Source organism: Alosa alosa, chromosome 20 (genome assembly GCF_017589495.1).
Source record: "Alosa alosa isolate M-15738 ecotype Scorff River chromosome 20, AALO_Geno_1.1, whole genome shotgun sequence".
Taxonomy (NCBI): domain Eukaryota; kingdom Metazoa; phylum Chordata; class Actinopteri; order Clupeiformes; family Clupeidae; genus Alosa; species Alosa alosa.
Window position 1 is genome coordinate 7249506 of NC_063208.1, and position 27782 is coordinate 7277287.

At 41.8% G+C, this 27782-nt stretch overlaps 3 protein-coding genes across 5 annotated transcripts in view; 1 reads left to right on the forward strand and 2 right to left on the reverse strand.

Moving 5' to 3' along the window:
• LOC125285756 lies at window positions 1-2344 on the reverse strand. Its single transcript, XM_048230350.1, has 7 exons — window positions 2261-2344; window positions 1728-2042; window positions 1340-1639; window positions 928-1029; window positions 623-673; window positions 422-462; window positions 1-88 (listed from the first exon to the last, which is right to left on the reverse strand). The coding sequence occupies exons 1-7, from the start codon at window positions 2328-2330 to the stop codon at window positions 44-46; spliced, it is 924 nt and encodes a 307-aa protein (XP_048086307.1). The 5' UTR covers window positions 2331-2344; the 3' UTR covers window positions 1-43.
• Window positions 2345-3587: 1243 nt separating this feature from the next.
• LOC125285203 lies at window positions 3588-10633 on the reverse strand. Of its 3 annotated transcripts, none has more exons than XM_048229514.1 (8): window positions 10395-10633; window positions 7235-7319; window positions 6680-7015; window positions 6286-6585; window positions 5797-5895; window positions 5510-5557; window positions 5339-5379; window positions 3588-3865 (listed from the first exon to the last, which is right to left on the reverse strand). In XM_048229514.1, the coding sequence occupies exons 1-8, from the start codon at window positions 10455-10457 to the stop codon at window positions 3761-3763; spliced, it is 1077 nt and encodes a 358-aa protein (XP_048085471.1). In that variant the 5' UTR covers window positions 10458-10633; the 3' UTR covers window positions 3588-3760. The 3 variants fall into 3 exon arrangements, with proteins under 3 accessions (XP_048085471.1, XP_048085472.1, XP_048085473.1); XM_048229515.1 differs by having other exon boundaries at window positions 7235-7401; XM_048229516.1 differs by having other exon boundaries at window positions 7235-7385; window positions 10395-10460.
• A 779-nt stretch (window positions 10634-11412) lies between these two features.
• Window positions 11413-27782, forward strand: part of sema4ab (sema domain, immunoglobulin domain (Ig), transmembrane domain (TM) and short cytoplasmic domain, (semaphorin) 4Ab) — a 37492-nt gene continuing 21122 nt past the window's right edge. The window contains exons 1-2 of the mRNA XM_048230160.1: window positions 11413-11685; window positions 22067-22359. Coding sequence (XP_048086117.1) covers window positions 22263-22359 — 97 coding nt within the window. The 5' untranslated portion in view covers window positions 11413-11685; window positions 22067-22262. The remainder of the gene's footprint in view (window positions 11686-22066; window positions 22360-27782) is intronic.

The following is a 27782-nucleotide window of genomic DNA, read 5'->3' on the forward strand; positions in this document are numbered from 1 at the left end:
GCAGTTTCAGTGTCCAAATCGAAGACCTGTTGATCTGTGGGCCTTACTGGGGTTGTCTAATGTTGTCAAGGCTGGCATATTGCACTTCCTGTGAACAAGATTTTATTTATTAAAGGATTTAATAATACAAAAATTGGTTATGAGCCACAGTCTATGAGATGGAGTAGTAGCAGTATAGCTTTATGCCCATATGGAAAATTATAAAATGTGTGTTACTAAGTAAGGCCCCTTTCATACATAATTCCCCCCAAAATATGAACATGATGAAGGGGATCATCATTCCATTTGAGAAATTAACATTTAACAACAACAGCAAAGCACTGTTCCAAAGATTTATTATGCATACACAGCCTGTTTCCAGACGGATATAGCTACTGTATCACCTATACCTTTAAACCTCTTAATTCAACACTATACTCACTGTGAGAGAAGATCGTTTTTTTGTGTATTTCCCATGTTTGTCTAAAAAAAAGTAATTGCATTAATGTGATATACTGTTAATGGTTTTAATACTTTTAAAGTTGTATTGAGTATGCTGTGCTGCCTGTACAGTTTTGGGTGATAATTATTAATTCAAAGACTTGAAGTTACAGTGAAGTCATTATCAAAGTACTGCTGTTACCAGTGTTGAGCCTTCTACGGTCCTTTTCCCGAACTTCTTTAACCCCATGCCCTGTACAGAAACCACAAGGTTTTAGCATTGAGTTGTCAAACCTTTATTCCACGCTTTTGTAAAACAATGAAATACCTGACACCAAAGACGTTACCAACAATTACAATTCTCAGTTAGCAAGCCTGATTAAATTACGCACGACTTTCTTTTTATCGTTGTCTTACAGTATAGCCTACTGTGCAGGATAAAGAGGGCTTATGTTTGCTATTTGTGTGCAATAGTTATTACAGCTTGTGTATTGTAGGTCTACTTACCCTCGCGTAAAACCAAGACTGTTGTGATGGCTACGAAGATCATACAAAATGCTGCGCAAGAGATCCCATACACCAGGAATAGGCACATGTCATTCCCAACCCCTGCGTGTAAAATATAACAAAGATAGCGTTGGTAGATTGTATTATAGTAGTACTGTTATACATCTATAGGCTATATGCATGATCAGATAAGTATTCCTATATGTTTTCAGATTTTAAATGTGTATAAGTCTGAATGGACCTCTACAACATAAAGAGGCCTGCTGGGGAAAGCTGCAATTCCCCAGCTTCCGAGGAATGGCGCAATATGCTTCAAAACAAATTACTCAATGAAAGGCTGTGTTAAGAATTATTTTTTTACCCTCATTAATTTCTACCGCAGCATGCTACTATATTAATTAACTGGACTTACTTTGGATGCTTTTGGAGACGTTCCTCCCGCCAGCTTCGACTACACACGTACATTTTCCCCCAGCCTCCCAGTCCGCCTTCGACAGCCAAAATCGACTCTGTGTGAACTCCGTGGTGGTTTGATCACTCTGCTTTGACCACACTGACTCGGTCCAACCGATGTGTTCTTTCCCATTTACAACCCAAAAGACGCGAACCTGAGATGGGAGGGTATTCGTCGCCCAACAGATCAGTGGGATGTTGGGGTCAAGAAACTCCGATGGTGAGAAAACCTCGACAGATAGGATGACACCATCGTTACCTGCGAAACAGTCCATATTGTAAACGGGGACAATTGACATGGAGCAGCCATGTTGTATACTAAATTAGACTAAAATCATTAAACTTACCCACGACCGTTAGTTTTGTGCCAATCCCTATAAATGGCCTGGCATCTGTCTCGGAACAGTAATACATTCCAGTATCTTCCAGAGTTGCAGTGGTTATTATTAAATCGCATGATTTAGTCTGTTCATTATATTGTGTCTTGTATTTATGACCATCAACGTTGATAACATCCATCGTTCTTCTCTTTGGATGTACTCTCATCCAAATTAGATAAAAACAGTTTGGAGAACTGGAGGCCACACTGTCGTCGTTGTAGCTCTTCAGCGTCGTTGAACTGCCAATTATTACATTTGGGTTCAAGGATGAGACGTGATATGCTAAGGAAAGAGATAAAGAGAGCGCGAAGAAAATCAAAACCATTGCAAGTCCCAACAATCTGTTTCTGAATGAATTTGTTAGGCCTAACTCCAGGATTGTGCATTTTGATTAAAATAGGCCTCTTGCAAACGAAATGTTATAATGAAGGCCATAAAACACCACATTGTTGCTAATTTTACAAAAATTGTTGGTCAGTGATGATATCAACCATGCTTACCTTTGAGAGGAGAACAAAGTAAGATTATGCACATGCACTTATAGTAGTTCTTGAGTTTCTTGTTGTCCATCTTTTGATAGTCGCGTCAAAGAAGTGCATAGCATGGCACTGCTTAATTGGGGGCGTGCACATAACCATACCACTGACACGTATTTCGAGTTCACATGATCACTGATCTCAAAAGAACAAAGACTTGTTATTTTTAGATCTTGAAATTATAGCTTGAACGGTGTTGGTTTTACAAGCCTGACATTAAAACATCTTACTGAATTTAGTTCGTGTGAATTTATGTATAAATATGAATAATGAATAATTCATAAAAATAATTCATAATTAATATATAGCCTACGTCATTGGCAATGTGCACATTTCCAACAAAGAAAATAAGTCGGTTTGTAAGGCAGTAACCTTAAATAGCCTTCCGATTCTGTTAGATCCCAATTACAAATGCTAGATGTGTGCGTTTTGCAGGGGCGGAGACCTCTGGAACCTGCTTGGACACCTCAGATGCCACCCCAGTTAATTGACAGGACACTGCACGTTTCGTTAAAATAATCGCGGTTAGGCAAACGGGGAAGGCAGAATAAAGGGTATATGTGAAGTTTAGTGTTCCAAATCCCTAAACTGACACTAAACTAAACTTTAAAGTAAGCTACAACGTGAGAGATGGAAACTAATAGTTTAAGATTTTGCCTAAGGACTCAGTCTATACCACGACCAGTCAGAGGTTAAACTTTGCAATATGTTTTAGGTCATACCTAAGATAATTTACCATTTGGTGGTTGGTGCCTATGGTCATGATTAGTCAAAGTTACAGTAACTATGTTCTGTTATTACCTAAGAATTGCCCACTTGGTAGTGCCTGGTCATGATGAAACTGCACAATGTTTAAGGCATGAGATAATTTGACATTTACTGTATGCAGACTCCTGGTAAAAATAAAATAATGCAAATTTGTCTGGGATTGTATAGGCACATACTGTATAACATCTTGCACATTTTTGTTAAATAAACTCCACAGTTTTCCACTCACTAATCTCCTTTATGCTTGAGCTTTACCTGGTTAAAATATGTCCACTTGGTGACCCAGATTGTTAATGTAAAGAGGGGGACCTATGTCTGGCTGATGACAACAGTGATCAGTGTGTGTGTGTGTGTGTGTGTGTGTTTGTGTGCTTTTGGGGAATAATAACGTAACATGGACCATATTTTCCTTGCAAACTATTCACATTATCTTTCAACATGCATGCCTTTCGGCAACGTCGGTGTATGGACTCTTCGCGTCACAAAAGTCTTCACGTTTATGAAAATATCAGTAGGAACAGTATAGGGTCATCTTTTATTGTCATTGTGCAAAGTACAAAGCCATATAATGCAATACACACAAAATGCAAATATGCATAAAATGTTAATTAATATGCAATACATTATATTTGAAAGTATTTTACTGCACAATTAACCAAATGAAGGAACTGACACTGTGCAGATGAATATGTCCATCTAATCTAAACAGATAACTTCCGCTCCGTTTTCTGCCACATAATCCCTTTGAAGTCCAGCACTTGTTGGCGGCTGGATGTTGTTCAGACTGGAATACAGCACTTCCTGAGAATTAGTTCACAGCACATCAAAAGCATTAGTTGTCATTTGGGTTTATTAAACTGTTGAGGACAGGGGCGATTCTAGGATTAGACCTTTAGGGGTGCTCAGCCCCTAATGAGCAGCTGACAGTAAACAGCTGACAGTTTTTGCCTATTGCTCACACACTTTTTGCAGAATTTGGCTCATTATGTGAAAACTCTACACTAACAGTTTCATTTGGTCTAATCATTATTTCCATGTTTTATTATTAGTTCATTTTATTATTTAGATATATAGTTACCATTTCATTGGTAAAGTGTAAAGTTTTGTGATGGCACAGGTTGTAGTTTGGTGAGCTAGCAAATATGTTGTATAGGCCTAGCCTCTTGAAAAAATAACAAAATCTAGATGGCAACACATCGGTATATCTGCCGACACTTAGGACAATCTGTGTGTTTATCTGTCGCCAATAAGTGGCAGGGCAGGGAGACATGAACGCTGCTCCACCAGGCGCACTGCATGCACGTTAATTTCGGCGTCTGCTTCTGCCGCAAGTAGAGGTCTGCACTCCGGCAGTAGACCCGCGGGTTCCGACGCAAGAGTGCGGCGCGGGACAACTTTTGAAAGCTCTTTGCGGGAGCGGGCGGGATGAGAGAGGTGCGTTCGCGGGTGCGGGACAAACCGATGATTCACTGCACTCCCGCAAATTAAATATGTGCGTAAAATTAAATATGGAAATGATTAAAGTAGTGTTCATAACTATAGTTCAGCTGGATGTTCTGTTAGGCAGCATTAAATAACGGGGTTTAAGCATAATTGATGGATAGCAGGCCTATAGCCTATATTGTCGTTTACGTGGGTTCAATTTGTTCCTGCTACTCATTGTCAAAACTTGAAATCGAAAGCATGACAGAGGAAGAGGGCACCAGGCTAGGCCTAGTTCAGTTGTTAGCTTACATTCAGAACCAAGAAACTGACATCTGGAGTCTTTCTCAGGTGTGTGTGCTCCTTTCGTGAGACAGAAAGAAAAGCTAGGCTATCCCTCCTGCATGCGGGCTTTAGCGGGCAGGAGCGGGACATCATTTTACAGATGCGGGCGGGAGCGGGACTAAAAATTACACATTAATGCGGGAGCGGGACATAATATTGCGGGAGCGGGCGCGGAACTGCAGACCAGCAGCAAGTTTGGTATAGGCGCCAAGATTGCGGTCTCGCGGAATTAGAGCGCAATAGTAGCATTTCATCGAATGCCATGATAAATAGTTTAACATCTTCAATGTGAAACTAAACTCATTGCAAGTCAGAGAGCTTGAGCACACCTGGGATCGATCTATGCACACAATTATTTATTTTTTCAAGGAAGCCGAGATCAAATTTAGGGGTGCTTTAGAAACAACCTAAAATTGCCTAGTGTATTTTGGGGAAAAATAAATATGTTTAACATTAAAATGCCATTACAATTTACTATTAATTTTCTGATGTTTCTACATGACTTACATTGTAAGATGGTCCTTTAAGAGTATCTGTTCCATGTTTACCTGAGAAAATGCCAAGATTTACTCACACATTGCTTTATAGCTTTATTGACCTCCATTTCAAACAATTATCAACAACATAACAAACAAGAATGAGTTGTGAGGTCAAACATCTGTGTGCAAACACACTTACTGAATTTATGTCTGTGGTCTATCTTGTGAGTTTTCTTACTTTTTTGCCCTGCGAAATGAACATTAGTTTACATCTGTCACACATACAAGATTTCATCAGGATGTGAGATAACTGTTAACATAATATCATGTTCCTCTCCCTCAACAGATCCATGTTTATAATTGTATAATCTTAAATAATCTATAATATGTTTATGCAATTGTAGGCCTACCAACACTGAATGTACTGCCACTTAGCAATAGGTAATAGGTCTAGGTTCATGGTAATCGCATACATTGGCTACTTACCATGATATATAACAACCAGAAGCCATCCTGCCACGATGAAAAGTGATGTAAAAGAGATTCCATACACAAGGACTAAGCACGCGCTGTTCGGAGCTGATCCTGTGTACGTGCATTGTAGGCATGAATTAGATAATTTCTGAAAATCTGAACTGTTCTTTTCAACATTCTTTTTTATGTAAATGCGCACCAGGCGCATAGGAATTGGATCTCTTGAAAGAGGACTGGGAACATATAGGCTAAGCCACATGAATAAGACAAGTCTACGTAATAGCCTACAGTAAAGCATGACAAAGATAGGCCAAGTTACCTTAAACCCGAATCTTAATATAGGTCTGACGCATGTAATATCATATACAAGAACATACCCAGAGTTCATAATAATACAATTTTGGTGAGTTCAGGATAAAGTTTGGAGAGCCTTGTGATGCATTGACACGCTAATGAAATACTTATCCTACAACTTAATTTCACATTGTTTAGGCTACTCACCTGGCATATATTGAATGGTTTTTGAAATGTTCTTTCCTCGTATTTCGACCACACACGTACACTCTATCCCAGCTACACCTGTCCAGTCGGGGGTCCAAGTCCGACTTTGAGTGAATTCTGCTGCTGAATGACTGTCGTTAGACCAAATAGATTCAGTGTGTCCATTATATTCACTTCCATCCATAATCCAGAAGATACGGACTTGTGATGGGACAACTCCTTTCGCCCAACAGATAAACGGGACACTTGAGGCGTTACTGTTCCGTGGCGAAAAAAGCTCCACAGAAGCGGTTAAAGTTCCTGCAACAGAGTTTGTCGCATTCATTTACATAGGTGCAAAGGCTGTGGATGACCAGAGAGATGAGATTAACTTAACAACCCAAAAAGAGCTCACCTGTGAATGACACTCTTGATCCATTTCCTTGAATTCTTATACTCGCTACTTTAGCCCAACAATAGTACATGCCAGAATATGCCTGGCTCTGGCCTATGACTATTAAATCACATGATTTTGTAGTTTCGTTTTTGGCTGCATCAAAGTTTTTATCTGATGCGGGGTCCGCAACAACCAATTCCCCGTTCCTTGGGTGTACTTTAGCCCAAATTATGGACTCGCAGGAGTTTTCAAATACGATGTTTGCGATGTGACATTTCAGTGTAATGGAGTTACCCACCATCTCCTCTATGAAATCAGGGGACTGGTACACGTCCCAGCCTGAGCCATGAAGTGCTGTTAACAGGAGCAACAATGACATTTGTTATCGAAATAATGCATAATTGAAAAGGAACTTTGCACAAAATCATATCATAATATCTTAGCCTACCAATTTGTAAAGCTTAAACAGAACAATAATTAAGAAGTAAGTCTTACAGTAGGCTATCATATAGGCTAAGAATGTAGATACAGCCTACATATGTAGGCTTTAAAACGTTTCCGAACCAAACATACTCTTTAAGGAACAACAAAGAAGAATCAGCCGTAAGCACCAGTCCTCGGGGTTGTTGGTGCTCATCTTTCCAGCCTGCTTCTGCGTCTTGGTGAGGTAAATGTGCATAGCCTTTTAAGGTGTTGGTCTATGGGTGTGTGCGTTGGAGTTCCGCTGTCACATGTGAAGACTTAAAACATATCTCTTTGAATTCTCAATATGTATTTATTATGAATATTTATCAACACTAAATTGAATTGCCAAATTACCAGTACCAACATTCCCAAAGGCTATAAGTAACCTGTAGTTTACACGCAAATTCGGAATTTATAAGGTCACACAATAGCCAAACTATTTCACAATGCTGTCAAATAGTCCAGCGGCCAGCACACATACCCAAGTAGTACGATGTTATTCTTTGTACCAAGTTTCTACTCTTTTTCACAACCTTCACTTGGTGCAGCCTCAGTGCGCAATGCACTGCGTGCTGCAGTGAGCGAGAGGCCAGGATTTTCCTTTTATATAATAAAATCTGCGTAGAAACCATCCTACCGATGCAATTCTTCTTTCACTCCTGCATGCTTGCAGTAGGCCAAGAATTAAATGGCTAAGAATGAAAATAATTTTCCAAGATTGTATGATTACCCTGGAGGGACTTGTTTATGCGGGTACCCCGGACATGTGTTTTGCACACCGAATCAACACTGACTTCTGAAATGTTTTGATTCTGCATTCTCAAGCTACTCCCACCTAGAATAGCCTAATACTCAATATTATGACACACTAGGTTTCCAATATGACTCCAGGTTAGATTATTTGAGTGATGGATGGACGGCCAATAAACATGGAGTGTACCGACGGCGGCTGCAATGCCTACAAGGAGTTTGACCGATTTTTCGCCGGCCATTTTTCGTTCAGTCTGCACGTCGGGTCATCTGTTAATGATTTTCTTTTAGAAATGATCATCAGTGGTCTAAAACTAATCTTTATCATTATCTTTATCGTTTACCTTTAGCTATCTCCATCTTTATCTTGTAGGTCCTACATTATTGAATTCCCCCTTGGGGATCAATAAAGTATCTATCTATCAATCTATCTATCCGTCTATCTATCTATCTATCTATCCATCTATCTATCCATCTATCTGTCTATCTATTTATCTATCTATCTATCTATCTATCTATCTATTTATCTATCCATCTATTTATCTATCCATCTATCTATCTATCTATCTATCTATCTATCTATCTATCTATCTATCTATCTATCATTATTCTGTGCATTCCATGTATTATCAGCATGAATTGTGTTCAATTCATAATTGTGTGTTCAACTGGGAATACAATGAGTGCACATTTCATTCTGCTCTCTTAGATGAGTGTAACTGGACATTTTATGGTCAATATTTGATTGACCAAAATGTTTTCTATATAGTCCATGGGAACACGAAATATACTAACTAGATTACCTGCAGGGATTCTCAGTTAATCCACTCAACTGATTTTGGATACATTATAGTGTTTTTAAGATATCATAAAATAAGTAGAAAACAAGGCCAACTTTATTACAGTTTTTCTCAGTGGCTTTGGTGCATTTCTCGAATCATAATAAACATTTGCACAACAATTAGTTCATTTACAGTTTTTCTCAGTCGCTTTGGTGCTTTTCTCACATCACTATTAACATTTGCACAGCAGTTAGTGCAATTCTCAAAACAATTAGTGCAAACTGCAAAACCTAGTGGATGACCTGCAAAAGCATCGCCACTTGCTCAAAATGGATAGTCCATTCCTCAAAAGCAGGTATTCATGTCAATGAAACTGTCAGTGTCATCAAAATGAGAAGTCTTGACACCATCGTTTATGAACAAGATAGTCAAATGGCTTTGTCATGTTTTCATTATGACAGTTCTCTCAGTGTTTTCCAATGCAAAAAAAGGTCAGAACTTGGTGACACTACCTGAACATGCTCAAGACAGCACTATACAGTACTTGTACAGCCATTTGAAAACTACAGTAAAGTTACACATTACTGTAGTTACGCGGAGTAAGTGAGTACAAGACACTGAATAATGCATATTTTACTGTATGCTCTTTGCAATTCTACAGCATTGAGACAGAATTTGATAACTAGTTCAACAATTTTGTATGTAATGACTCAAGCAATGAAATGAAGCCTATTCGTTTTATTGGGAACGACTATTCAGCATTCATAAGTATAGTTCATTTTGACTGACATGACATAAGCAAATGATAATGTTAAAAAACAGCAGAGAATTGTATGAAAGCAACTGATACATGTCCAAAAGTATTTGCAATTTGTTCAGAGGAAGGAGAAATTGCTACTATGATGTGCACAAATGACTAAATGTTGTGGAGGTTGAACTAATAGTTATGAGAATTTTCATTCTGATCTGAAAAAAGCATCAAAGCGACTGAGAAAAACTGTAGTTATGCCAGCTAGTTCAAAACATTTGCATGTAATGACACAAGCGATGGAATAAGGCCAATGTGTGGCATGAGGTAGGATTTTTTTCAGCAGGGAACCAGTATAGTGCATTAGCCATTAGCCAGACCAACATCATGACATAGCCATTGAAAAAAAAAACATCAGAAATTTATAAAAAATCAATTGCATGGATGTAGGCTACTAAACAAGCATTGCTATTTGTTCAAGATGGGGAGAAAATGCTTCAATTATGTGCACAAGTGGATGTTAATGGAGTTTGAACAAACAGTTTTGAGAATTTCCATTCTGATCTGAGAAATGTGCCAAAGCAACTGAGAAAAAAATGTACATGTAAGTACCGGGGTAGGCTACTTCTCATTACTCAAACCATGCAGAGCCAGCAGAGAGCGCCCTTTACTCATAAACCCGAAGCCACATTTTGCATAGGGACCTGTATTATGAAACATACACACTTCTCGTTTTAGTTATGTTATTAGTTGTAGCCTTTATCGTCAGTTTGATAGGGCCTCGAAGTGTTGCATATTCTCAAAGTAAAACATGGGGCATAAACCTACCCCATTTGCATTTTAGACTATTTCTACATCCTTGGGATTCACCAACTGCAGGACAACGAAGAATACTTTCCTAACTCCGTCAAAAAGAACAAAATCCAAACATTATTTTCCCACTGCGTAGGCCTACTTCAGTGTTCAAAGAAGTTGCAGGCCTACGTACCTCTGGTAGTGCAATGCACTGTGTCGAGGTCGGAGGTAAGCTGAAAATCTTCTTTTCTGTCATTAGGGATATTACCTGGCCCTCTCCGCACAGCTTTCATGACCTAGCTACCTAACAAGGCACAGCAGGAGAGAGAAGAGGACCTGGAGTTTTTTCGAGTTGCATTTCTTGCTATTAGAGAATTTACTGGAAGCCAGGTGAACGTTGAATTATCAAAAACTGCAGATAACTGTCATCTGTGCCTGCCTATTCGGCGTATATGTGGAGGTTGAGAAGAATGGAATTAGGCTTGGCTAGCCACAGAATGTGATAAATGCCACCGATGCGTCACTCCGACTCCAAGACGTAACAAAGAAACTAATAGCCACGAACTGAAAAAAAAACAAAAACACATGAGTAGCCGAATTTGAAGTGTTAAGGCGTGGACGAAGTCGATTTATGTCAGGTACGCCCATCTGCCTTTGAAAGATAGGCTATGCCTATGGCGCCAAAGTCTAAATTTCTGAGATGAAGAAATTCCGAGACCAGCATTGTGGCTTTTTTTGCCAAGTAAATTCACTGCATTCTTAACTGAAGAGAACCATCCAAATCATAACCCATTACCTATCAACGAACAGGTAAGCCAGGTAAAAATCAGCATTTATATCTTCTTGTGAGAAAGCCATGACAGAAGCACATAGACTGGCAGGCTAATCTTTTTTTTTTTATAAAATAATTTAGGTGTTGTTTTTCTTAAACATAATGCGCACACTACCCAGCGGGTGACACTTATCTCGTTGACTTGGCTTATATTAAAAACTTGTTCAGTTGACCGTTTAAGACTATTGTCTGCAACATTTTTGTCAATTTTTAAGGGACATTTTCACCTGCAATACTTAGAATATTGTTAGATTCCAAAGCGGTCGCTAGATGGCGACATCGCCATCTATTATTGTGTGCCCAGCATGCTCGTGCATACGATACAAAGCCTGATTGGCGAAGGCTGTGGAGCTAGCGAGGTTGGCTCATCAGTAAAACGCGGGGGTGAGTGGAGTAGTATGTACTCGGCGAAAAGAAAGAGAATACGTGCGTCGTTCTTAAATTTAGGAAGTGTGTACGCGCGCCTTAGAATCGAATTAGATTTTGCAAGGATTGATTCGCTTTTGCGCGTAATCCTTTTCTAAATCTCAACAAGCAAGACAAACCAACATACCTGTGGTGGTGACTGCGCGAGCGAGAGAGTGGTAGCTTACAACGGTGTTGTGTTTTTTGTACAACCGCAAACGTAGGATACTGTAAGTTACGAGTTTAGGTAAGTCACCATTTTTGGAAACAACTTTAAATGCACAAGTATTACCACACACGTAAATCATATTGAAGTTATTATCAGAATTTCAGCGAAACTGCAACATGGACTGACCAAAGTGTGACGAAGATAATAGAAGTAGTTGTTGGTTGGTTGTTCTTGTTGTTGGATATATATTGGTGCGTTAGATTACTTTTACAGCAGTATTAGTTATTTCACCCCAAAACTTCATAATATTTCCCAAATATTTGCTTTCGGTACCGCAGTCTACGGTGCAAGAGTATGAGGAAAACGTTTGGGAAAACACGTGCCTGTTGCCCTATAGTTGGACTGGAATGTTTTTGGAAGTGGAATGTGCTCAATGTTTTTCTTCTGAATCGGCTGGATGGGCTTGCACTTTAAATGTTATGTAAGTCGTCGATTTAACAATTTATGACAACATCATGTGTCATCACGTTATTTGTTATTTTTTGTAAGTTTATGTTTTTAAGACTGACGATGCAGGACACTGAATGATTTTACTAGTTTTACAAATGAAAAGCTTAGTGTAGTCTTAACAGTTGCGGTACAGTGTGAACGATGACATGTGACGAATATAGATATGTAGGCCTATCATTTCACGTTGTCCTATGTAGCTGATAACGTTTGTCTTTTGTTTTTGATCTTTCTTTGTGGATTCATTTTGTTGCTTTGATGCTCACCCATAATCTGCCCAGACATACTTATCCTACTCGGCGTGATTACAGGACTGAATGACAAACTATAAAGTACAGGGAAAGCTACGCTAGAACTGAAGAAAAAAAGAACTCCTCGAAAATTGGAAATAGACCGAGGCTCCGTGTGTCTGGGCCCACACGTGTTATTTTGTTATCGCCAGCAGATACTCACTTCCCAAAGATGTGTTTTGGCTAACATCATAAACAGATCTGTCTGCAAGTCCTGTTTTTATATTGCCTGACTCACTGCATGAAAGTGAATGCCTATATCCATGTTGTGTTATACATCAGAATCAATGTGTGGAGGTAGGGGTATGGTTTTGCTTGTAGAAAAATCCCTTGTGACAATTACGAACATTGTGAAAAGGTTTCCTCTTCTGTTGTCTTAGAGTAATGAGTTGTTCTCAGTCTGCTGTCACAGGTTTCTTGGAAGTGAGCTGGTGTGTGGCAATTGGGTGGTTCTTGGATGCACATGAATGTCACTCTGCCATTGCTCGCTCGTATGCACACACACACACACACACACATCACTTCTTTTTTTATTTTATTTTTTTTTTAATTTTTTTAAAAAAAAAATTTTTTATTTGCAAACATCATTGACATTACAGAAAATGCAACACTACGACATGCACATGAATACTACATACGACAAACAGACGTACATTGCATAAACACATACTGTAACTTAACAAGACATCACATTGACTTGGCTTCCACAAACATAACACAACATAACATTAATAACAGAAAGGCTAAGGATGATTTGCGTCCAGGATGATTACAGATATGATTATCAGGGATGAAATTGATGACCAGAATGAAAAGAAGGGGATGGGGGTGCGGATGGTAGCTCTAAGAGTGTGAATGAGGTGGTGTTGGGATGGGGGGGCGGATGGTAGCTCTAAGAGTGGGAATGAGGTGGTGTTGGGATGGGGGTGGGGATGGGGGTGAGGGCAGTGAGTATGTGAGGATGTATGTGTGTGTGTGTAAAGATATGTATAAGGCTGGCTTGCTGTTGGGCCAGGAGGAGAGAAGCTGGAACATAGAGAGGGAGGGTTTCAGAGGAGAGGAGTTGTGATTATTCTATTAATGATAAGTATAATAATAGGAATAACTGATTGCACACACATCACTTCTGAATCTGACCATGCATGCAGTATGCTCCCTGTGAAACACACATACGGACGCACGCATGCATACACACACACACACACACACACACACACACACCCAAAGCCCAGATCTGCTGTAGCTATGGCAACCCTACCGGGGTCTAGAGTAGGGATCAGGCCTTTTGCCGTTCACCAGTTATCCCCTCAGGACTCCCCCTCCTCTCTCCCCTCACTGTCACATCAACTCGCAAGGCAGGAGAACGACGTGAATGAACAGTCTCCAGAAGGGTCTTTCTTTCTTTCTCTCAAATCTCTCACTCTTTCAAACTTATTCACTTGCTCGCATTGAGTCGCAATTAGAACGCAATTGCCAAGGCTGCAATTAATAGTGCAGCTTGTCCCACTCTTAACAGGAGCGTGGTGCTTCTAATGCATTAGGCATACTCACCAATCAGATGTGGCCCAACATAAAGTGAAATTTGGAATATTAAACTGAAAAATTGTAGGCCTATTGCAAATCAAATCTCAGTATCTGTCAGAAAAATTGCAGTTAGATATTTTCCTCAAATCGTGCAGCCTTAAGCATTGTTATGTTGGGAGGTCATATCTGGGTGTTAATTTTTTGCATGCTACTCTTTTCAGACAGACTTCCTTATCTCATAAACTTGAGGGTATCTGGTCTATTGATGTGTTTTATCAGCTGTTTGCTTTTAAAATAGTGGTGTCTGACCGAGCCTCGCTTTAGAGCTGTTCAGAACCTAGTGAGTAAACGGCGTGGAGTGGTGGTGTGAAATGAAGAAGAATTTAGCAGCCTGGAGATCATTTTGCCTTCACCCTGTTAACTTAACCCTACAGCCCCCCCCCCCACACACACACACACACACACACACACCACCACCACTACCACCCCTCCTTCCAGTCCCTCTCTTCCCCGATTCTCTCTCCTCCATCGTCTCACTTTCATCAGGGTTCACAACACCTACCCCTCCCTCCAGGCAGCCCTTCATGAAGGGGGTTGAGTTGAGTTGAGGAGGGACTCCACCATTTTGGGTTCTGTGTTTTGGCAGCAGAGCTGAGTTGGATTACAGAGGCTTCTCTTTGGCCTCTGAGGCCTCCTTTAGCTTTTAGCCCAGAATAGCCTCCTCAAGGTGCTTTTTTTATTTATTTTTTATTTGGGTCTATTTTTGAAGATCATGTTTTTTTTGTCTGTAACTTCAGTTCTTGCATTCTTAAGAAGGCCTTAGGTGGCCGTGGCTGCGAGTTTCAGATGACCGATCATTCTGTGTAATTGGTCAGTACAGCAGCACATCAAAGCCAGAAATACAGACCTGTTTTTCTTTAGCCTGCAGGGACAGTTCAGTGTCTGTGGTTTCAGGTTAGGCAGCTTTGTCTCTGTTTCAGTGTTATTTTTGGTGCGTGCATGTGCGTGCATGTCATCGCTGTTTGTTGCCATAGGATTTCTTCCGTATTAGGAACCGTTCCATCATAGTGTTGGCTGTAAATTATTCATAATGTCAATTATTGCATAATTAAGCTTATTCATAATGATCAATGTCTGACTGTAGGTCTCCCCACAAACACACTTGATCTTTAGGATCAAGATCTGGTCTGATAAAAATGAAAAGGTCGAGGATCCTCATTTAAACCTGAGAGGAGCTTGTCTTTGAGATGTTGATTTGGCTGCGGCAGCCTGCACTCCTGTTGACTAATAATAGCCACCCCCAAATCAAGCCCGAGGCCTCCTGTCGAAGTCCAGTAATTATACAAGCGCCTTGTTTTTCTAACGGGCTGTTTTGGAGTCGGGAGTGTGGAGACGCGTGCCTTGAGGAGGAGGTTACTTGTTGCTGTCACTTGCACAGATTAGATATCTGCCCCAGTGTTAGGGTATGTCAGTGTGTGGGAGGGTGACTTAAATGGGCTCCACACACACAGATTCATCTGCCAAGACTCTCAAGATAAGCACACATGTCTGTACAAAGAGGCACAACATATTGTACACTTATAGGGTAATGCATTATGGGAAGTGGATAGGGTTGGGTGTTGTTGAAATCAATTCTCTTCTGTTTCAAGCTTATCGATTATATAGTTATTTTTGTCTTAAAATAGATTATAAACATCTTTACTAGTCTTTGTTTGTAATAATGAAGGGGCTATTGTGTTTAGGGATTGATGGGCACAACCAAATAAAAAAGTTAAAAAAAAATATTAAACATATTTTTCTGACCAGTTATGGGTTTTGCGCATTGGTCCCGGTGTCGGTTCTTTGTTTTGGATTCTACAATTTCGGTTCCTGGTAGTGGAAGAAAAGGGATTTGAAATATTGTCAGGCTTTGTGAAGTGGGCTGGTTTGCGTTCCTGTGAGTGTTGTGCCATCGTAAACAAAATGATCAGTGATTCATAGTTGGGCTAGGGCAGATCTCATCTCCGATTGAAAACGCTGAACACGGAGAGCTAGTTTTTGTTGTTGTTTTTTTCCAAACTTATACTTCCAATAGTCTGTAATCTGATTGGTATCTTTTCACATGCTATTCATTCGGCTACATATTGGATATATACATATATACAAATATACATTTGAAGAGATGTAATGATGTCTATTTTTGTCAGTGCTTTGCATGACTTTTGGTGTTGTGGTTTGAAGACATAGCTCATGGTCTTGTGTCTGTGGGCATGTTCGTATGCAGGCTGTGAAGTAAGGTGTATACAGTGTCTCGTTCTTCTCAGAAAGAGCACAGCGTGTCATCATGTTACACACACACACACACACACACAGTCACTCACTCACTGCCTCAAGAATTTTCTAGAATTGCAGTACCATTCTTACCACAGCCCACATCATAGACTTGCGATATTAGTGATTTCAGTCGTGGGCAGCTAGCTGCAGTGTGCTGCTCTGCTGACCCTTCCTGTTCCCCTGGCCTCTTGCTCCTTCCCCTTTTCACTTCTCCGCCTTCAGTTCTCCGTCAGCGTCCCTCTATCTCTTTGTTCTATACTCCCTCTCGTTTCGTTGTCTTGATTCTGTTTTGTAGCTAACCTCCATCAGGCGGCTGGCTGTATGGGACAGCTCTACTTAAAGGTTGTATCAGCGATTTCAGGCCCAAAAAAGGCCCAAACATAAACAATCACATTCATATATTCTTTCCTAACGATCTGCTAGCTGCCCTCCCCATAAGCAGGCCGTCAAAAAAACTTGTCTCTGTAGGCAGCCTAGGCTCTGAGATCTGTACACAAAAAACAATTGCTACCAACAAGCATTGGCAACCCACTCAAAGGCAAAATAAAGTGTTTCAACCAATAACCGACGAGATGCGCGTTTAGGAGAGTTTTAATTGCACGGGAGGTAGGGGGAGGGAGTAGCGAGCTATCTCTATTTGTTTGAACATCAACAGAAGTGACGTATCGCTGATACAACCTTTTAAGGGCGACCCTTTTCACCAGTTTGCTAGAGGCTTGTTTTTCACACAGCCTCAAGTTTTATTGTTTTTTTTTTTTTTTTTGTTTTTTTTTTTCGCGTTTGTCTGTATCTTAATGTTATTTTATATGCTGCTTTCTTTAATGTTGTTTTTATGTCCCTCTAGCCCAAGCCACTGTGAGCCTCTAACTCAATACAATGTTGTCATTATATGATGGACAATAATAATGTATTTTTTTCTGAATCCTTAAAAGATTCAACCTTAGAGATTGGACTTTGTGCAGCTCCATAGCTGGGCTCTCCATTTATTGCCTCTTCTGCTGGTTTCCTAATAGGTTCAGCCTCAGTGGTCAGTTGAAGTCCCATTGGGAAAAGGAAACGGGCGGCATATATATAGCCAAGGTGTTCCCCGTAGTCGTTGCCTCGGTAGTTAAGGTTGAACTTGTATGGGTAATGCTAGCCCCCTGTGGGCACTTACGTAACACCATCACAAGTTGCAACTTTGTGGAGAAACCGGTTGCGTTGCAGATAACCACCTTGATCGCGACTGATGATCCCTTTACACATCCTGGGCCATCTGATAAAAGGCCCCTCGCGCGCTACTCTCTGCTCTCTGTGAGGTGCTTTGCGTACGGAAAGAATGTGGCCTTGCGTGCCCATGTCCAGGCCTCACCCCAGCAATGGAGCTTCATCAGGCCCCTAGCTGCAGAATTACACAGACCAGAGAAAGGAGGGAGGAATGAAAGGAAGAAAGAAAGAAGGAAAGAAAGAGAAATAAAGGATGGATGGAAATAAAGGATGGATGGAAATAAAGGATGGATGGAAAGTTGGGGTGTTGGATGCTGGATGGATAGCTGGATGTGGACCTAATAGCATTAGATGGGAGAAAGATGGGATAAATAAAGATAGAAAGAAAGGCTGTCTGTGGAAGAGAATGATAGAGAAAGATGGGGTTTGCAGGCAGAAAGAAAGGCTGTCTGTGGAAGAGAATGATAGAGAAAGATGGGGTTTGCAGGCAGAAAGAAAGGCTGTCTGTGGAAGAGAATGATAGAGAAAGATGGGGTTTGCAGGCAGAAAGAAAGGCTGTCTGTGGAAGAGAATGATAGAGAAAGATGGGGTTTGCAGGCAGAAAGAAAGGGGGTGTTGATGCTGGATGGATGGATGGGGTTAAAGGCAGAAAGAAAGGCTGTGGGGTGGAAGAGAATGATAGAGAAATGGATGGAAAGAAAGGCTGGATGGATGGATGGAATGATAAAGGATGGATGGAAAAAGGGGCTTGTTGTGGAAGGATGGATGGAAAGATGGAAGGGATGCATGGAAAGAAAGGGTGTTGGATGCTGGAATGATAGAGAAAGATGGGGATGCTGTGGAAGAGAAATGATAGAGAAAGATGGGGCTCGGCAGAAAGAAAAGATGGATAAATGGAACAGAAGATAGAGATGGGAGAGGCTGTTGATGGAAGAGAATGTTAGAGAAAGATGGCAAAGAAAGAGAGAGCCGGAGATCTCTGTGGAAGAGAGCCAGAAAGTGAGAGCAGAGAGAGCAGAGAGAGAGAGAGAGAGAGAGAGAGAGGGAAGAGATGGAAGAGATGGAGAGGATGAACCAGGGTGATTTGTGGTGATTTGACACTAATGACACTTGCATTCGGTGTGCCTGTGTGTATTGTGTGTGTGTGTGTGTGTGTGCGTTGTGCGGATGTGGCAAGTATGCGGCGCGGCGCAACATGGATTGGCACATGGGTGATTCTCATGGTCACTGGATTTGGGTGTGGTTTGCTTTTCTCACACTGACAGAAATCCTGTATGTCAGAAAGAATTCCAAAACCCCTGGGGCTGTGTGTGTGTGTGTGTGTGGATGGGCCTGGGTAAGTGGCTCCACGTAATCTACCCCCACAGCCAGCCACAGTATGGCAGTTGCCGGATATATTTACACTCGGAGCTGGAAAAGGCTGGCCTCCCATGGCTAAACCCATTATGGTGACTGAAGTCCAGTGCAGGGGCGCCAGCAAGGGCAGTCTGCTGGTTAGCCTCTCTGATCCCTTGGGCTGGGTGTTGTGAACCTGGAGTCGTGGGCCTCTCCACTGCCGAGCCAGATTAAAATAGACTGATATGCCAAAGGTGTCTCATCCCTTTCTCTGAGTGGAAGCTTTGATTGGGATTACTGTGGTTCAATAGCTCATAGGCTCCCAGACCTTTGCAGTTGACTGCAAGATCACAATGGGGGCTTTTTGGAAATTTGGAAGGTAATGAACTTACTCTGACTAAGTTACTGGTCCGATGAAGGTCTGACTGACCAAAATGTCAGTTTCATTATAAACCGGCCCTATATGTGAAGTAAGCAGTGTTGTTGCGCTCTTCATTTAATTTCATTTTTTTACTTTGAGGATAATGAACTTGCAAATGCTGATTGAAAAATTAGTATTGTGCCTTGTGACCAGAAAAGAAGTAGTGGATCAGGGGATTTGGTGGCTTTTTTTCTGTTCTTTTGAAGTAATTTCTAGTGTGACACACTACTGTTCTTGCAAAATCGGCTGAAGATGAAGCAATTCAGAAATTCTCTGAAGTTCTCAGGCATTTCTAGGAACCATGTCACTCAGAGTCTGGATTAGTTTTCCCCTTTGACCACTGATATTGAAGACACTGATATTGAAGATAGTGTGTAGAGTTATCACAGGTATCACAAATGATGCAAAAAGTGACATTGACTTTTCGTGTTGATTTTTGGAGCTCTTGAAACAGTCCTGGCCACTTAAATCATAGTCATAAAAGGTATCAGTCACCCTGACCCTCTGACTCACTGTCAGGTGTCGGTCTTATAGTGTGTGATGTACAGCATTGTGATTCCCAAAGATGAGACAGAACTCTCTCACATGGTTCTCCTCACCGATGGTTAGGTTAGATGTGGCTGTAATCAACAGTAGGCTTTCTTACATGGTGCAGACAATTCAAATTTGAGTTACCACAGAAACATATGAAGTAGGGGACCGTATGTCAGTTCAGTTAATTAAAACCAAAACAAATTTGAAATACTATTCCTGCTTATGTGTTGAGTGTCAGCAATATTGTCAGTACTTACAGGCTTAATGTATCGGAAATTACAGTAAATGAACCAAGGTACACCTAGGTAACCTAGGTAACACCAAGGTACACCTACCAAATCGTGATTTTTGTGTACCTTTACCTTTACACACTGACGAAGGCCATCAGGCCAAAACGTTTGTTCGTTAACCCCTGTTGCTAAATGGATTAAAAGTAAGAAAGAAAAGAATTTTGGAGTGCGACCATTCTGTCTACCTTTACACCCTAATAAGTTGTTTCAGTTCCATGTCTTTGGTTTGTGTCTATATATGTGCCGCCTTATAGTAAAGGCTGTATATAATCAGTGGATGTATTTGGCTGAGGGCTGTGTTTGTAGCTGAAGCTGCTTAATGAATGGAATTAATGGCTGGATGTATCCCAGGTCGTCGTTAACCCTTTCCTGCCTATGCACTCTGAGACTCTGGAGTGGCCACTCCCCGTTGGCCTGCAGCTGGGTAAAGGCCGACATATCTGTGTTAATCCTGACGCCTGCAGTATCACTCCGTAATCCTGTTATGTGTATGGCAGCGATGGGGTGGACTCTGGGTTTGGCAGTGGCAAGTCATCTTTTAAGGAAAGCCGAGTCGAACTGGAGTCTGTTGCAGATGAAGGCGCATTCTTGGATCCACCCCCAGATCTGGGTCGTCTCTGTTCCACAGTACGCCGGTATCTGGGAGCGATTTCCTGTGTCCTAAATGGCAGGGTCAGGGTTCGTACAGGGTTTCATTTTCTTTTAGGTTTCAGTCTTGGTATGCTGTGAAAATGGGAAATGCAGGGTATTGATTGGAAATCTTCTAGTGGTGTGGATTCAAAGTCACATGGCTCCTCAGAATCTCATGATTGTGATGACTTTGTTTCCGTTTTCTCTGCCCATTCGTTGGGTTGGAAATGTTGGCCTGCACTGATTACATCATGTTAATATGTAATATGGGAATGCCCATATTAAACACACAATTCTCTTTTATTGGAACAGACACTGAAAGTTAACTAAAATTCTGCTGTTTCTCTGCTCTTCAGAAGTCATCATGAATCACTTATTGGTGTTGGTCTTGAAATAATGGCAGTGTTGTTGCTTGCTTGTATCATCAACTTTAATCGATATCATCAATGGCTCTTTGTTAAAATGGTGAATTGATGCTGAATTGACAAAGTTCATTACAAGGATGTAGCCTTTGGCCTATAATCACACTTCTAAAGGGGGGAGGGGGGCGGTCATTTGGCTTGACCTTTGTCCACTCTCTCTTCCTCCACCATTAGTTTCGAGCCTCTCCTAACCAAACCATTTAGCATTGTTGACATCACATGAGGCCATGGCAGGCCACAGAAGAAGTGTGGTTTTTGACTTGACTTGAGGGGTCCACATGACTCATTTCCACACAGCGAGTAGGAGATGAGACGAATGAGGAAGGATGCCTCCTCAGTGCCCTGCCCAAGACCAGGAGAAGTGAATCATAGCATGCGGCACAGCCTCAGCCTCAGCCTCAGCCTCAGCACACCCGCCGTGAATCCCATCCTCTGCCTCTCTGATCCCCACTGTGACTCATGCACTTGGTCTTGTTTAATTCAAGGAGATCTACTAGTTATCCTGTTGCAGTATAACCAGCATAATTATGTGAATTAGGCATGTGAAAACATGTCAGAGGTTAACTAACTAGGATCTCTCCTACTCTTACTCATTCTCTCTCTCTCATTTTCTCTCTCTCTCTCTCTCTCTCTCTCTTCTCTCTCTCTCTCTCTCTCTCTCTCTCTTTCTTACTCATTCTCTTCCTCTCTCTCTCTCTCTCTCTCTCTTTCTTACTCATTCTCTTCTCTCTCTCTCTCTCTCTCTCTCTCTCTCTCTCTCTCTCTCTCTCTCTCTCTCTCTCTCTCTCTCTCTCTCTCTTACTCATTCTCTTACTCATTCTCTTCCTCTCTTCTCTCTCTCTCTCTCTTAGTTTCATTCTCTGCAGCCTGCATTCTCTCTCTCTCTCTCTCTCTCTCTCATTCTCTCTCTCTCTCTCCACCCACTCACAACTGAAGTGGGAGGGTGCGTCTCTGCCGTCTCATCATCACCCTCTCTTGTTTTGACAGATGCAATGACTGCAGCCTGCAGTGAACCCAGGACGTGCCGCGGGCGTCTCCACACCGACACCGACACCGAGGACCAACACTCCACGCGTCTGCGCTAGGCTGGGCTCTCCGCTAGGCTCGTCTGCCCCCTCGCCCGCTTCTCTGTGCTGCCATCTGCCCTCCGTTTGCCACCTGCCTCTGCCACCCTCTGGCCAGGATGGCCCGGTCAGCCTCCCTTTGGGCTGTCCGCACACTGCTGATTGTGTTCGGGTGGCATCAGGCCAATGCCATCCCAAGGGTGTCCTTCCCACTTGGTGAGTCCAAGCTAAACCTCTTGTTTGTGTGTTTGTGTGTGTGTGTGTATGCAGTGTCCAACATGAGATTCATTAAGGCTCCTTGTGTATATGTTTGTGTGATGTGTGTGTGTGTGTGTGTGTGTGTGTGTGTGTGTATGTATGTGTATATATATGTACATACTTAGCTTCAACTTGTTAGAATCACAGGTAGGCTGAGCAAACTCTTGATGGTGACTGGCAGAATGGCAGAGACTGACATGCTTGTGTGTTGCCCTGGTGTGTATCTGTATGTGGTAGAATTCATTGATGAATTAATTTGTAGATGTGAATGATGTTGGCCTGATTTAGCATAAGCTTTTTCAACATTTTTGTAGCTGTGTTTAAATGATGGGACATGCCAAATCCATGCAGATGCTACAGATGTAGCCTGACAGTTTAGACCCAGGTCCAAGATGGTAGACTACGCACTAGGCTCCAGAAAACAGTGCAGTCAATCAATTCTTTAGGCAAATTGGATTCTTATCCTCTCTGTTCTTCCTCAAAGCTTGCTGACATTCTCTGCTAATGGTGATCATGAACTAGCCGTAAAATCACATCCTAGCTATTCTTTTAGTTGTTTTCCCAGTCACGTTTTGAGCCTCACACTCTTCATCAGACTTATCATGAACTAGCTCCCATGTTTATACATTTATGACATTTTTGGCATGTTTGCGTATTAAACACAATGTAGGAATTCTTTGTTTACTGGGTACCCATGTTAGGCTATACCCAAGTTGTTCAATACTGACGTAAGGGGTCATACTGGTACTCCTACTCGCGTCAGCAACGTTACGCGGGGCAATGCCAGGCGATCTGGGCATACGTCTGCAGGAGTCCCCATTCTCCTTATTGTAAGTCAGTCGGGCAGCAAAATGAGTTTGAAGTAGTGTCACAATACCAAAGTTATGACTTTGATACAATACCTGCCATAAATATCTCAATACTCAATACTGAAACGATACTATGGCAAAATCCATTACATTCAATCATTTGTGTAGTGTGCAGGTCAATTCTGGGTTCTAAACTTCCTGCATGTTTATTTATAGTCAGTAAAATAGTAGTTTGTCTGTGAGTTTGGGTCTGCAAAGCAAAATACAGTTGAATGAGTTGGCCTATGTAGTTAGTTAATACTATAATATTTCACTAAAAACCAAAAGTACACTTCTCCTTCAATCATTCTTTTTTTGTTTTTGAGTGTTGTTTTTTGTACACAATTGGACAATCGCAGTGTCAATATATCAGGTGGCTGAAGGAAATCCGTTACCCTTGGGGATGGTCGACTGTAGCTGCTGTCGTGTATCTGAACAACATAACCGGACATGTGGAACTCCGAACTTACACTACCTCCCTCCTAGTATTTCGTACGGACATTATGTAAATCGCGTCATGTCAGAACGAATCAAAGAACATGCGGAGATTCTGTTCATGTGCGTGTTCAACCATGTTCATGTGTGTCGGTGTCGTTCACACATAATGTCCGCATGTAAGCATCATATCTGAATCACGCAATGGGTCGGACATCCCTTTGACAATGATCCGCATATAGTGCAGAGGACATGTCTGAAAAGAGCTACTGACTGGTAACAGGGAAGGAAATGGTGGCATCTCGAGCCTTATTGAGTGTAAAATATGTAGGTGACCACACTAGTTGGTTCCTTTTTTTTTTTTTTTTTCCCTCACTGGGGATTCAACTCAACGTGAAGGCCTCACTGCGTGACCACAGGGAACCAAAACAGACAAGATCAGAATTGCTACACTGACAATGGCGACAAGACAGTCTGTCTACATTCCACCCATGTATTGGTTCCAGTTAATTGGCTAACCTTTGTTTTATGCACTTGTAACCCCTTTAATCCATCTGTGCTGTTTTTGTGTACATGTGGCACGGTTGGGAGATTGCAATGGCTGTAGTTTTTCAGACATGGGTCTTCCTCTGGAAGGAAGTATGATTGAATGACTGACTGAACTCACCTGGTTGCCGTGTCTGAGTTTCCTGTGCATGAAAAGGTTTTTTTTTTTTTTTTTTTTTTTTTTTTTGCACCAGTTGCACTGGTGTATTATCTCTGATGCATGTCCTTGGTTGTGACACAGCCTACATCACTGTTGTGTGGGCTAGCTTTAAGAAGCACAAGATGTCCTCCTCTCTCGTGGATCATGTAGTGGTCTGAGCCAGGGAAAGTTCAGTGGAGCAAGTAGGCTTTGTTGTGTCCTGTCCGATGGTACATCGCGAGACCCCTTTGAACTGCCTCCAATAATACCTTTAACCCCCGACGCTAACGATGCACTAACAAGCTGTAACTGACGTCAGGAATAAGAGGTAGAGTCGGAAGCATCGCAACAGTTTGAACAATTTAAATTATTGGTACAAAATGTCGGCTATTAGGACAGTAAGCAGGCTCAAATTCAAAGTAACGGAATTTGATTGGGTATGTTTTAAATGTTCTGGCATACTTTCTGGAGAATTGTATCCACCCTGCATGCTATACAGGAATTATAATGAGGTAGCTGTAGAGGATTCTCAGTCCGTGAAAGTCCAATTTTGTTATACATTTGCTATAATATGCCCTCTTTCTCTTTGTCCACTTAAATTGCACAGGAAGAACTTTTGTTTGCCAAATGAATGGCAGATTAAGAGAATGGATGTGTGTCTTTTTTTTTTTTTTTTAGAGGATGTGAAACAAGCTATACCTCCTTCCGCTGTCTGATGAACATGAGTAGTTACTATGATAAAGTGCTTCAGGAAGTTCTTTCTTCACTTCCTCTCTTATAACAACATATCTCCTTGTTCTCCGTATGCCCTCTGATGAAGGCCCATTATGAATGTGTTTTTTGGAACTTAAAGTTGTACTAAGAAGCCTAATTCTTTTAAAAGACGTGAACTTTTCCAAGATTATCTGGCTTTACAGGCTTTGAGAAAATCACCCTGGGGCAGTGATTTCATCTGCGCCAGTAATGGTTGGTCTTTGTCTATGATGACCTCAGTTTCCACTGTGTATTTGTAAGGGTTCATTTATTTAGTTGTGTCTTACAGTTGTGTCTTAACCATTAACCAAGCACCTTGCACATTTTTATTTATTTATTTAAATCATTGCCGAACTGATGGGAACCAACCATTATCAACTTCTAAGCCCGCAACACAAGACAGTAATCATAAGGGAAGTGAAACAAAACAACCTGGGCATCATTTAAAATATATTTTGTTAATTCTAAGCTTATAAAAGTATCTAAGGCATCATTGTATGTTATTCTATTATTCTATGTAACCTCTGAACACATTTTAGGCAGATGCGTTTCCTTTGCTTTAAGCCATATTAGAGGCCTAATTCTTTGAAAAGAAATTTTTTTTTTTTTTTTTTCCAAAATGCTACATCCTCCATTTTTATGCATTTTCACAAATCATTTTTTTTTTTTTTTTTTGTTTTCCAAGTAATTTGAAAGTGGTACTGCAATTGGGTTATTGTTATTTAGTCAAAACAACACAGCAGCACTTTTACTGATATTACCTAAAATACAACTAAATAACATGACTTATTCATGTTTCAGAAAATGGATTTATAGCGTTTTGGAAAATAACCCTTCAATTGCTATTTTCCAATGTGATCTGGACTCGAGTGCATGTTCGTTTGTTTGCATGTGTGAGAACCTGTGTCATGAAGAAGTGCACAGGAAGACGAAAGCAGGTCAAAGAAAGAGAAGCAGGAGGAGGAAGTGGGTAAGTGGTGGGTCTCAGACCAAGATCGCTGGCTAATCGCTGACCTGGGCCGCCCCCCCCCAGACCACTGCTGGCCTTGCCTTGTTGCGGTTAGCGAAGAATGGAGGCCTTGTTCTTTTTAGTAGGGCACTGTGTTTAATTTGAAGCTTCTCATAAGCAAGAGCTCCGAGGAGGGTAAACGAGGTTAGTGGGCTTTGAAAACAAAGCAAAACCAACAACAACAACAAAACACACACACACACACACACACACACATAATCAGTCCTCTGAGTTGTTTCAGCTTAAATCACCCCACTTTTCCTCAAGATTTCCAGAGTGGGTTTCCACAATCAAGCCAGCCTCCTGTGTTGCGGCTTTTCCACTAAGAGCATTCCCCTGGCACCACACGCGCTGAACATGTCGGACCACACTAGAGGCCAACACTGGCCTGTGCAGGGATCAACGCAGTGTTTGCAGGGGCGAGTTGGCAGGCGGGCAGGCAGGCAGGCAGGCACCCCCACCCCACCCCACCCCACTCCCCAGTGCCCTGTTTTGGGGTTAAAGGGCTTAGTTATTGGTAGTGTTCTCAGTACACACACACACACTTGATGTGCAGAGTCTAGAGTTGCTCTTCAGGGACAGCCGGGGCTCCCGCCTCCTCAGCGGAGTGCTGATGTCATGGGTGTGGATCCAGAATTGGACGTCATCGAGCTGTTTGGAGCAATGCTCCTCTCTCGATGCCAAGCTCTTGACAATTTCTTAGCGGCTGTTTTATGTTTACCGTAGAACAGTGACTGAACGGATTTTGATACCATTTGCCTGGCAGCAAACACAAAATCAAACAGTCTTAAATGGAGACCCATCTAGTGTCTGGTTATGTGCTTTGAGAGCTCAGTCAGTGCCCAGGAAGCTGACGTGATTTGTTGATTTAATTAGCGTTCCTGTAACTCCAGAGTTGTATTGAGCGCGGATGTTTCAGAAGACTCTATTTTGATGTGCAGAAAGGAGAAGAGGAAGCAACTTGCACAGATATTTGTTTGAAATGTTTAGGGAAATGCACCCGAAGTGTATATTTCACTTCCTGCAACTTCAGTCCCATGAGGCCCTGGAAAAACCACAGGACCGGAGGCTCGATGGTCGGCGCCTGTTTGGTGTGGGAAGTGGTTGTCCGCTATGGTTACTTCTCAGCATAACACCTTTAAAAGATAAATACAGCCATATGTAGACATGCTAGACCGTTTTAACCAGTGCTTTTCTTCTCCTTTTTCGCCCCTTCACACTTTTGAACACAACGTTGTTTTGTAAGCCAAGCATGCTGAAGTTGCACTTTGCCAGCTCCTCACAAGAAGAGCTTTGAGCCGCCTGTGTTCAGTGTTAGTGCCACCTGCTCGTTGTATGTATGCAGGCCGTGAGGCCAAGGAGGAGTGAGTGTGAGCATAGCGAGCGGTGCGTGGAAGGAACACGTGGTAATGCTACCGTTTGGCTCCTCCCCTCCCAGAGGGAAAACAGCTGGTCAGGGTTGAGTCATGGCTGGGGATTAGGTCTCACCAGGGCTCCAGGCTGCTCAGACCCGGAGGGGGGGGGTGGTGACAGGTAGAGGGAGGGATTCCTCCTAATTCCCCCAGGTAACAACAGCTCATGGGAAAGGGAAGCCATCAATCCCCTCTTACCAAAAATGCACACGTGGTAGCCTGCTTGTTTCGTAACAGTC

What these genes read in the sequence shown, in the direction of transcription:
- LOC125285756 (XM_048230350.1), bottom strand. Translation starts at nt 2,330, where the DNA reads ATGGACAACAAGAAACTCAAGAACTACTATAAGTGCATGTGCATAATC. An exon ending in CCGTAGAAGGCTCAACACTG is followed by an intron (nt 463 to 622) that starts GTAACAGCAGTA and finishes ACTTTTTTTTAG; the next exon opens with ACAAACATGGGAAATACACA. An exon ending in AAAAACGATCTTCTCTCACA is followed by an intron (nt 89 to 421) that starts GTGAGTATAGTG and finishes TCTTGTTCACAG; the next exon opens with GAAGTGCAATATGCCAGCCT.
- LOC125285203 (XM_048229514.1), bottom strand. Translation starts at nt 10,457, where the DNA reads ATGACAGAAAAGAAGATTTTCAGCTTACCTCCGACCTCGACACAGTGC. An exon ending in TCTGGTTGTTATATATCATG is followed by an intron (nt 5,558 to 5,796) that starts GTAAGTAGCCAA and finishes TTCATTTCGCAG; the next exon opens with GGCAAAAAAGTAAGAAAACT. An exon ending in TTAAAGGACCATCTTACAAT is followed by an intron (nt 3,866 to 5,338) that starts GTAAGTCATGTA and finishes ACTAATTCTCAG; the next exon opens with GAAGTGCTGTATTCCAGTCT.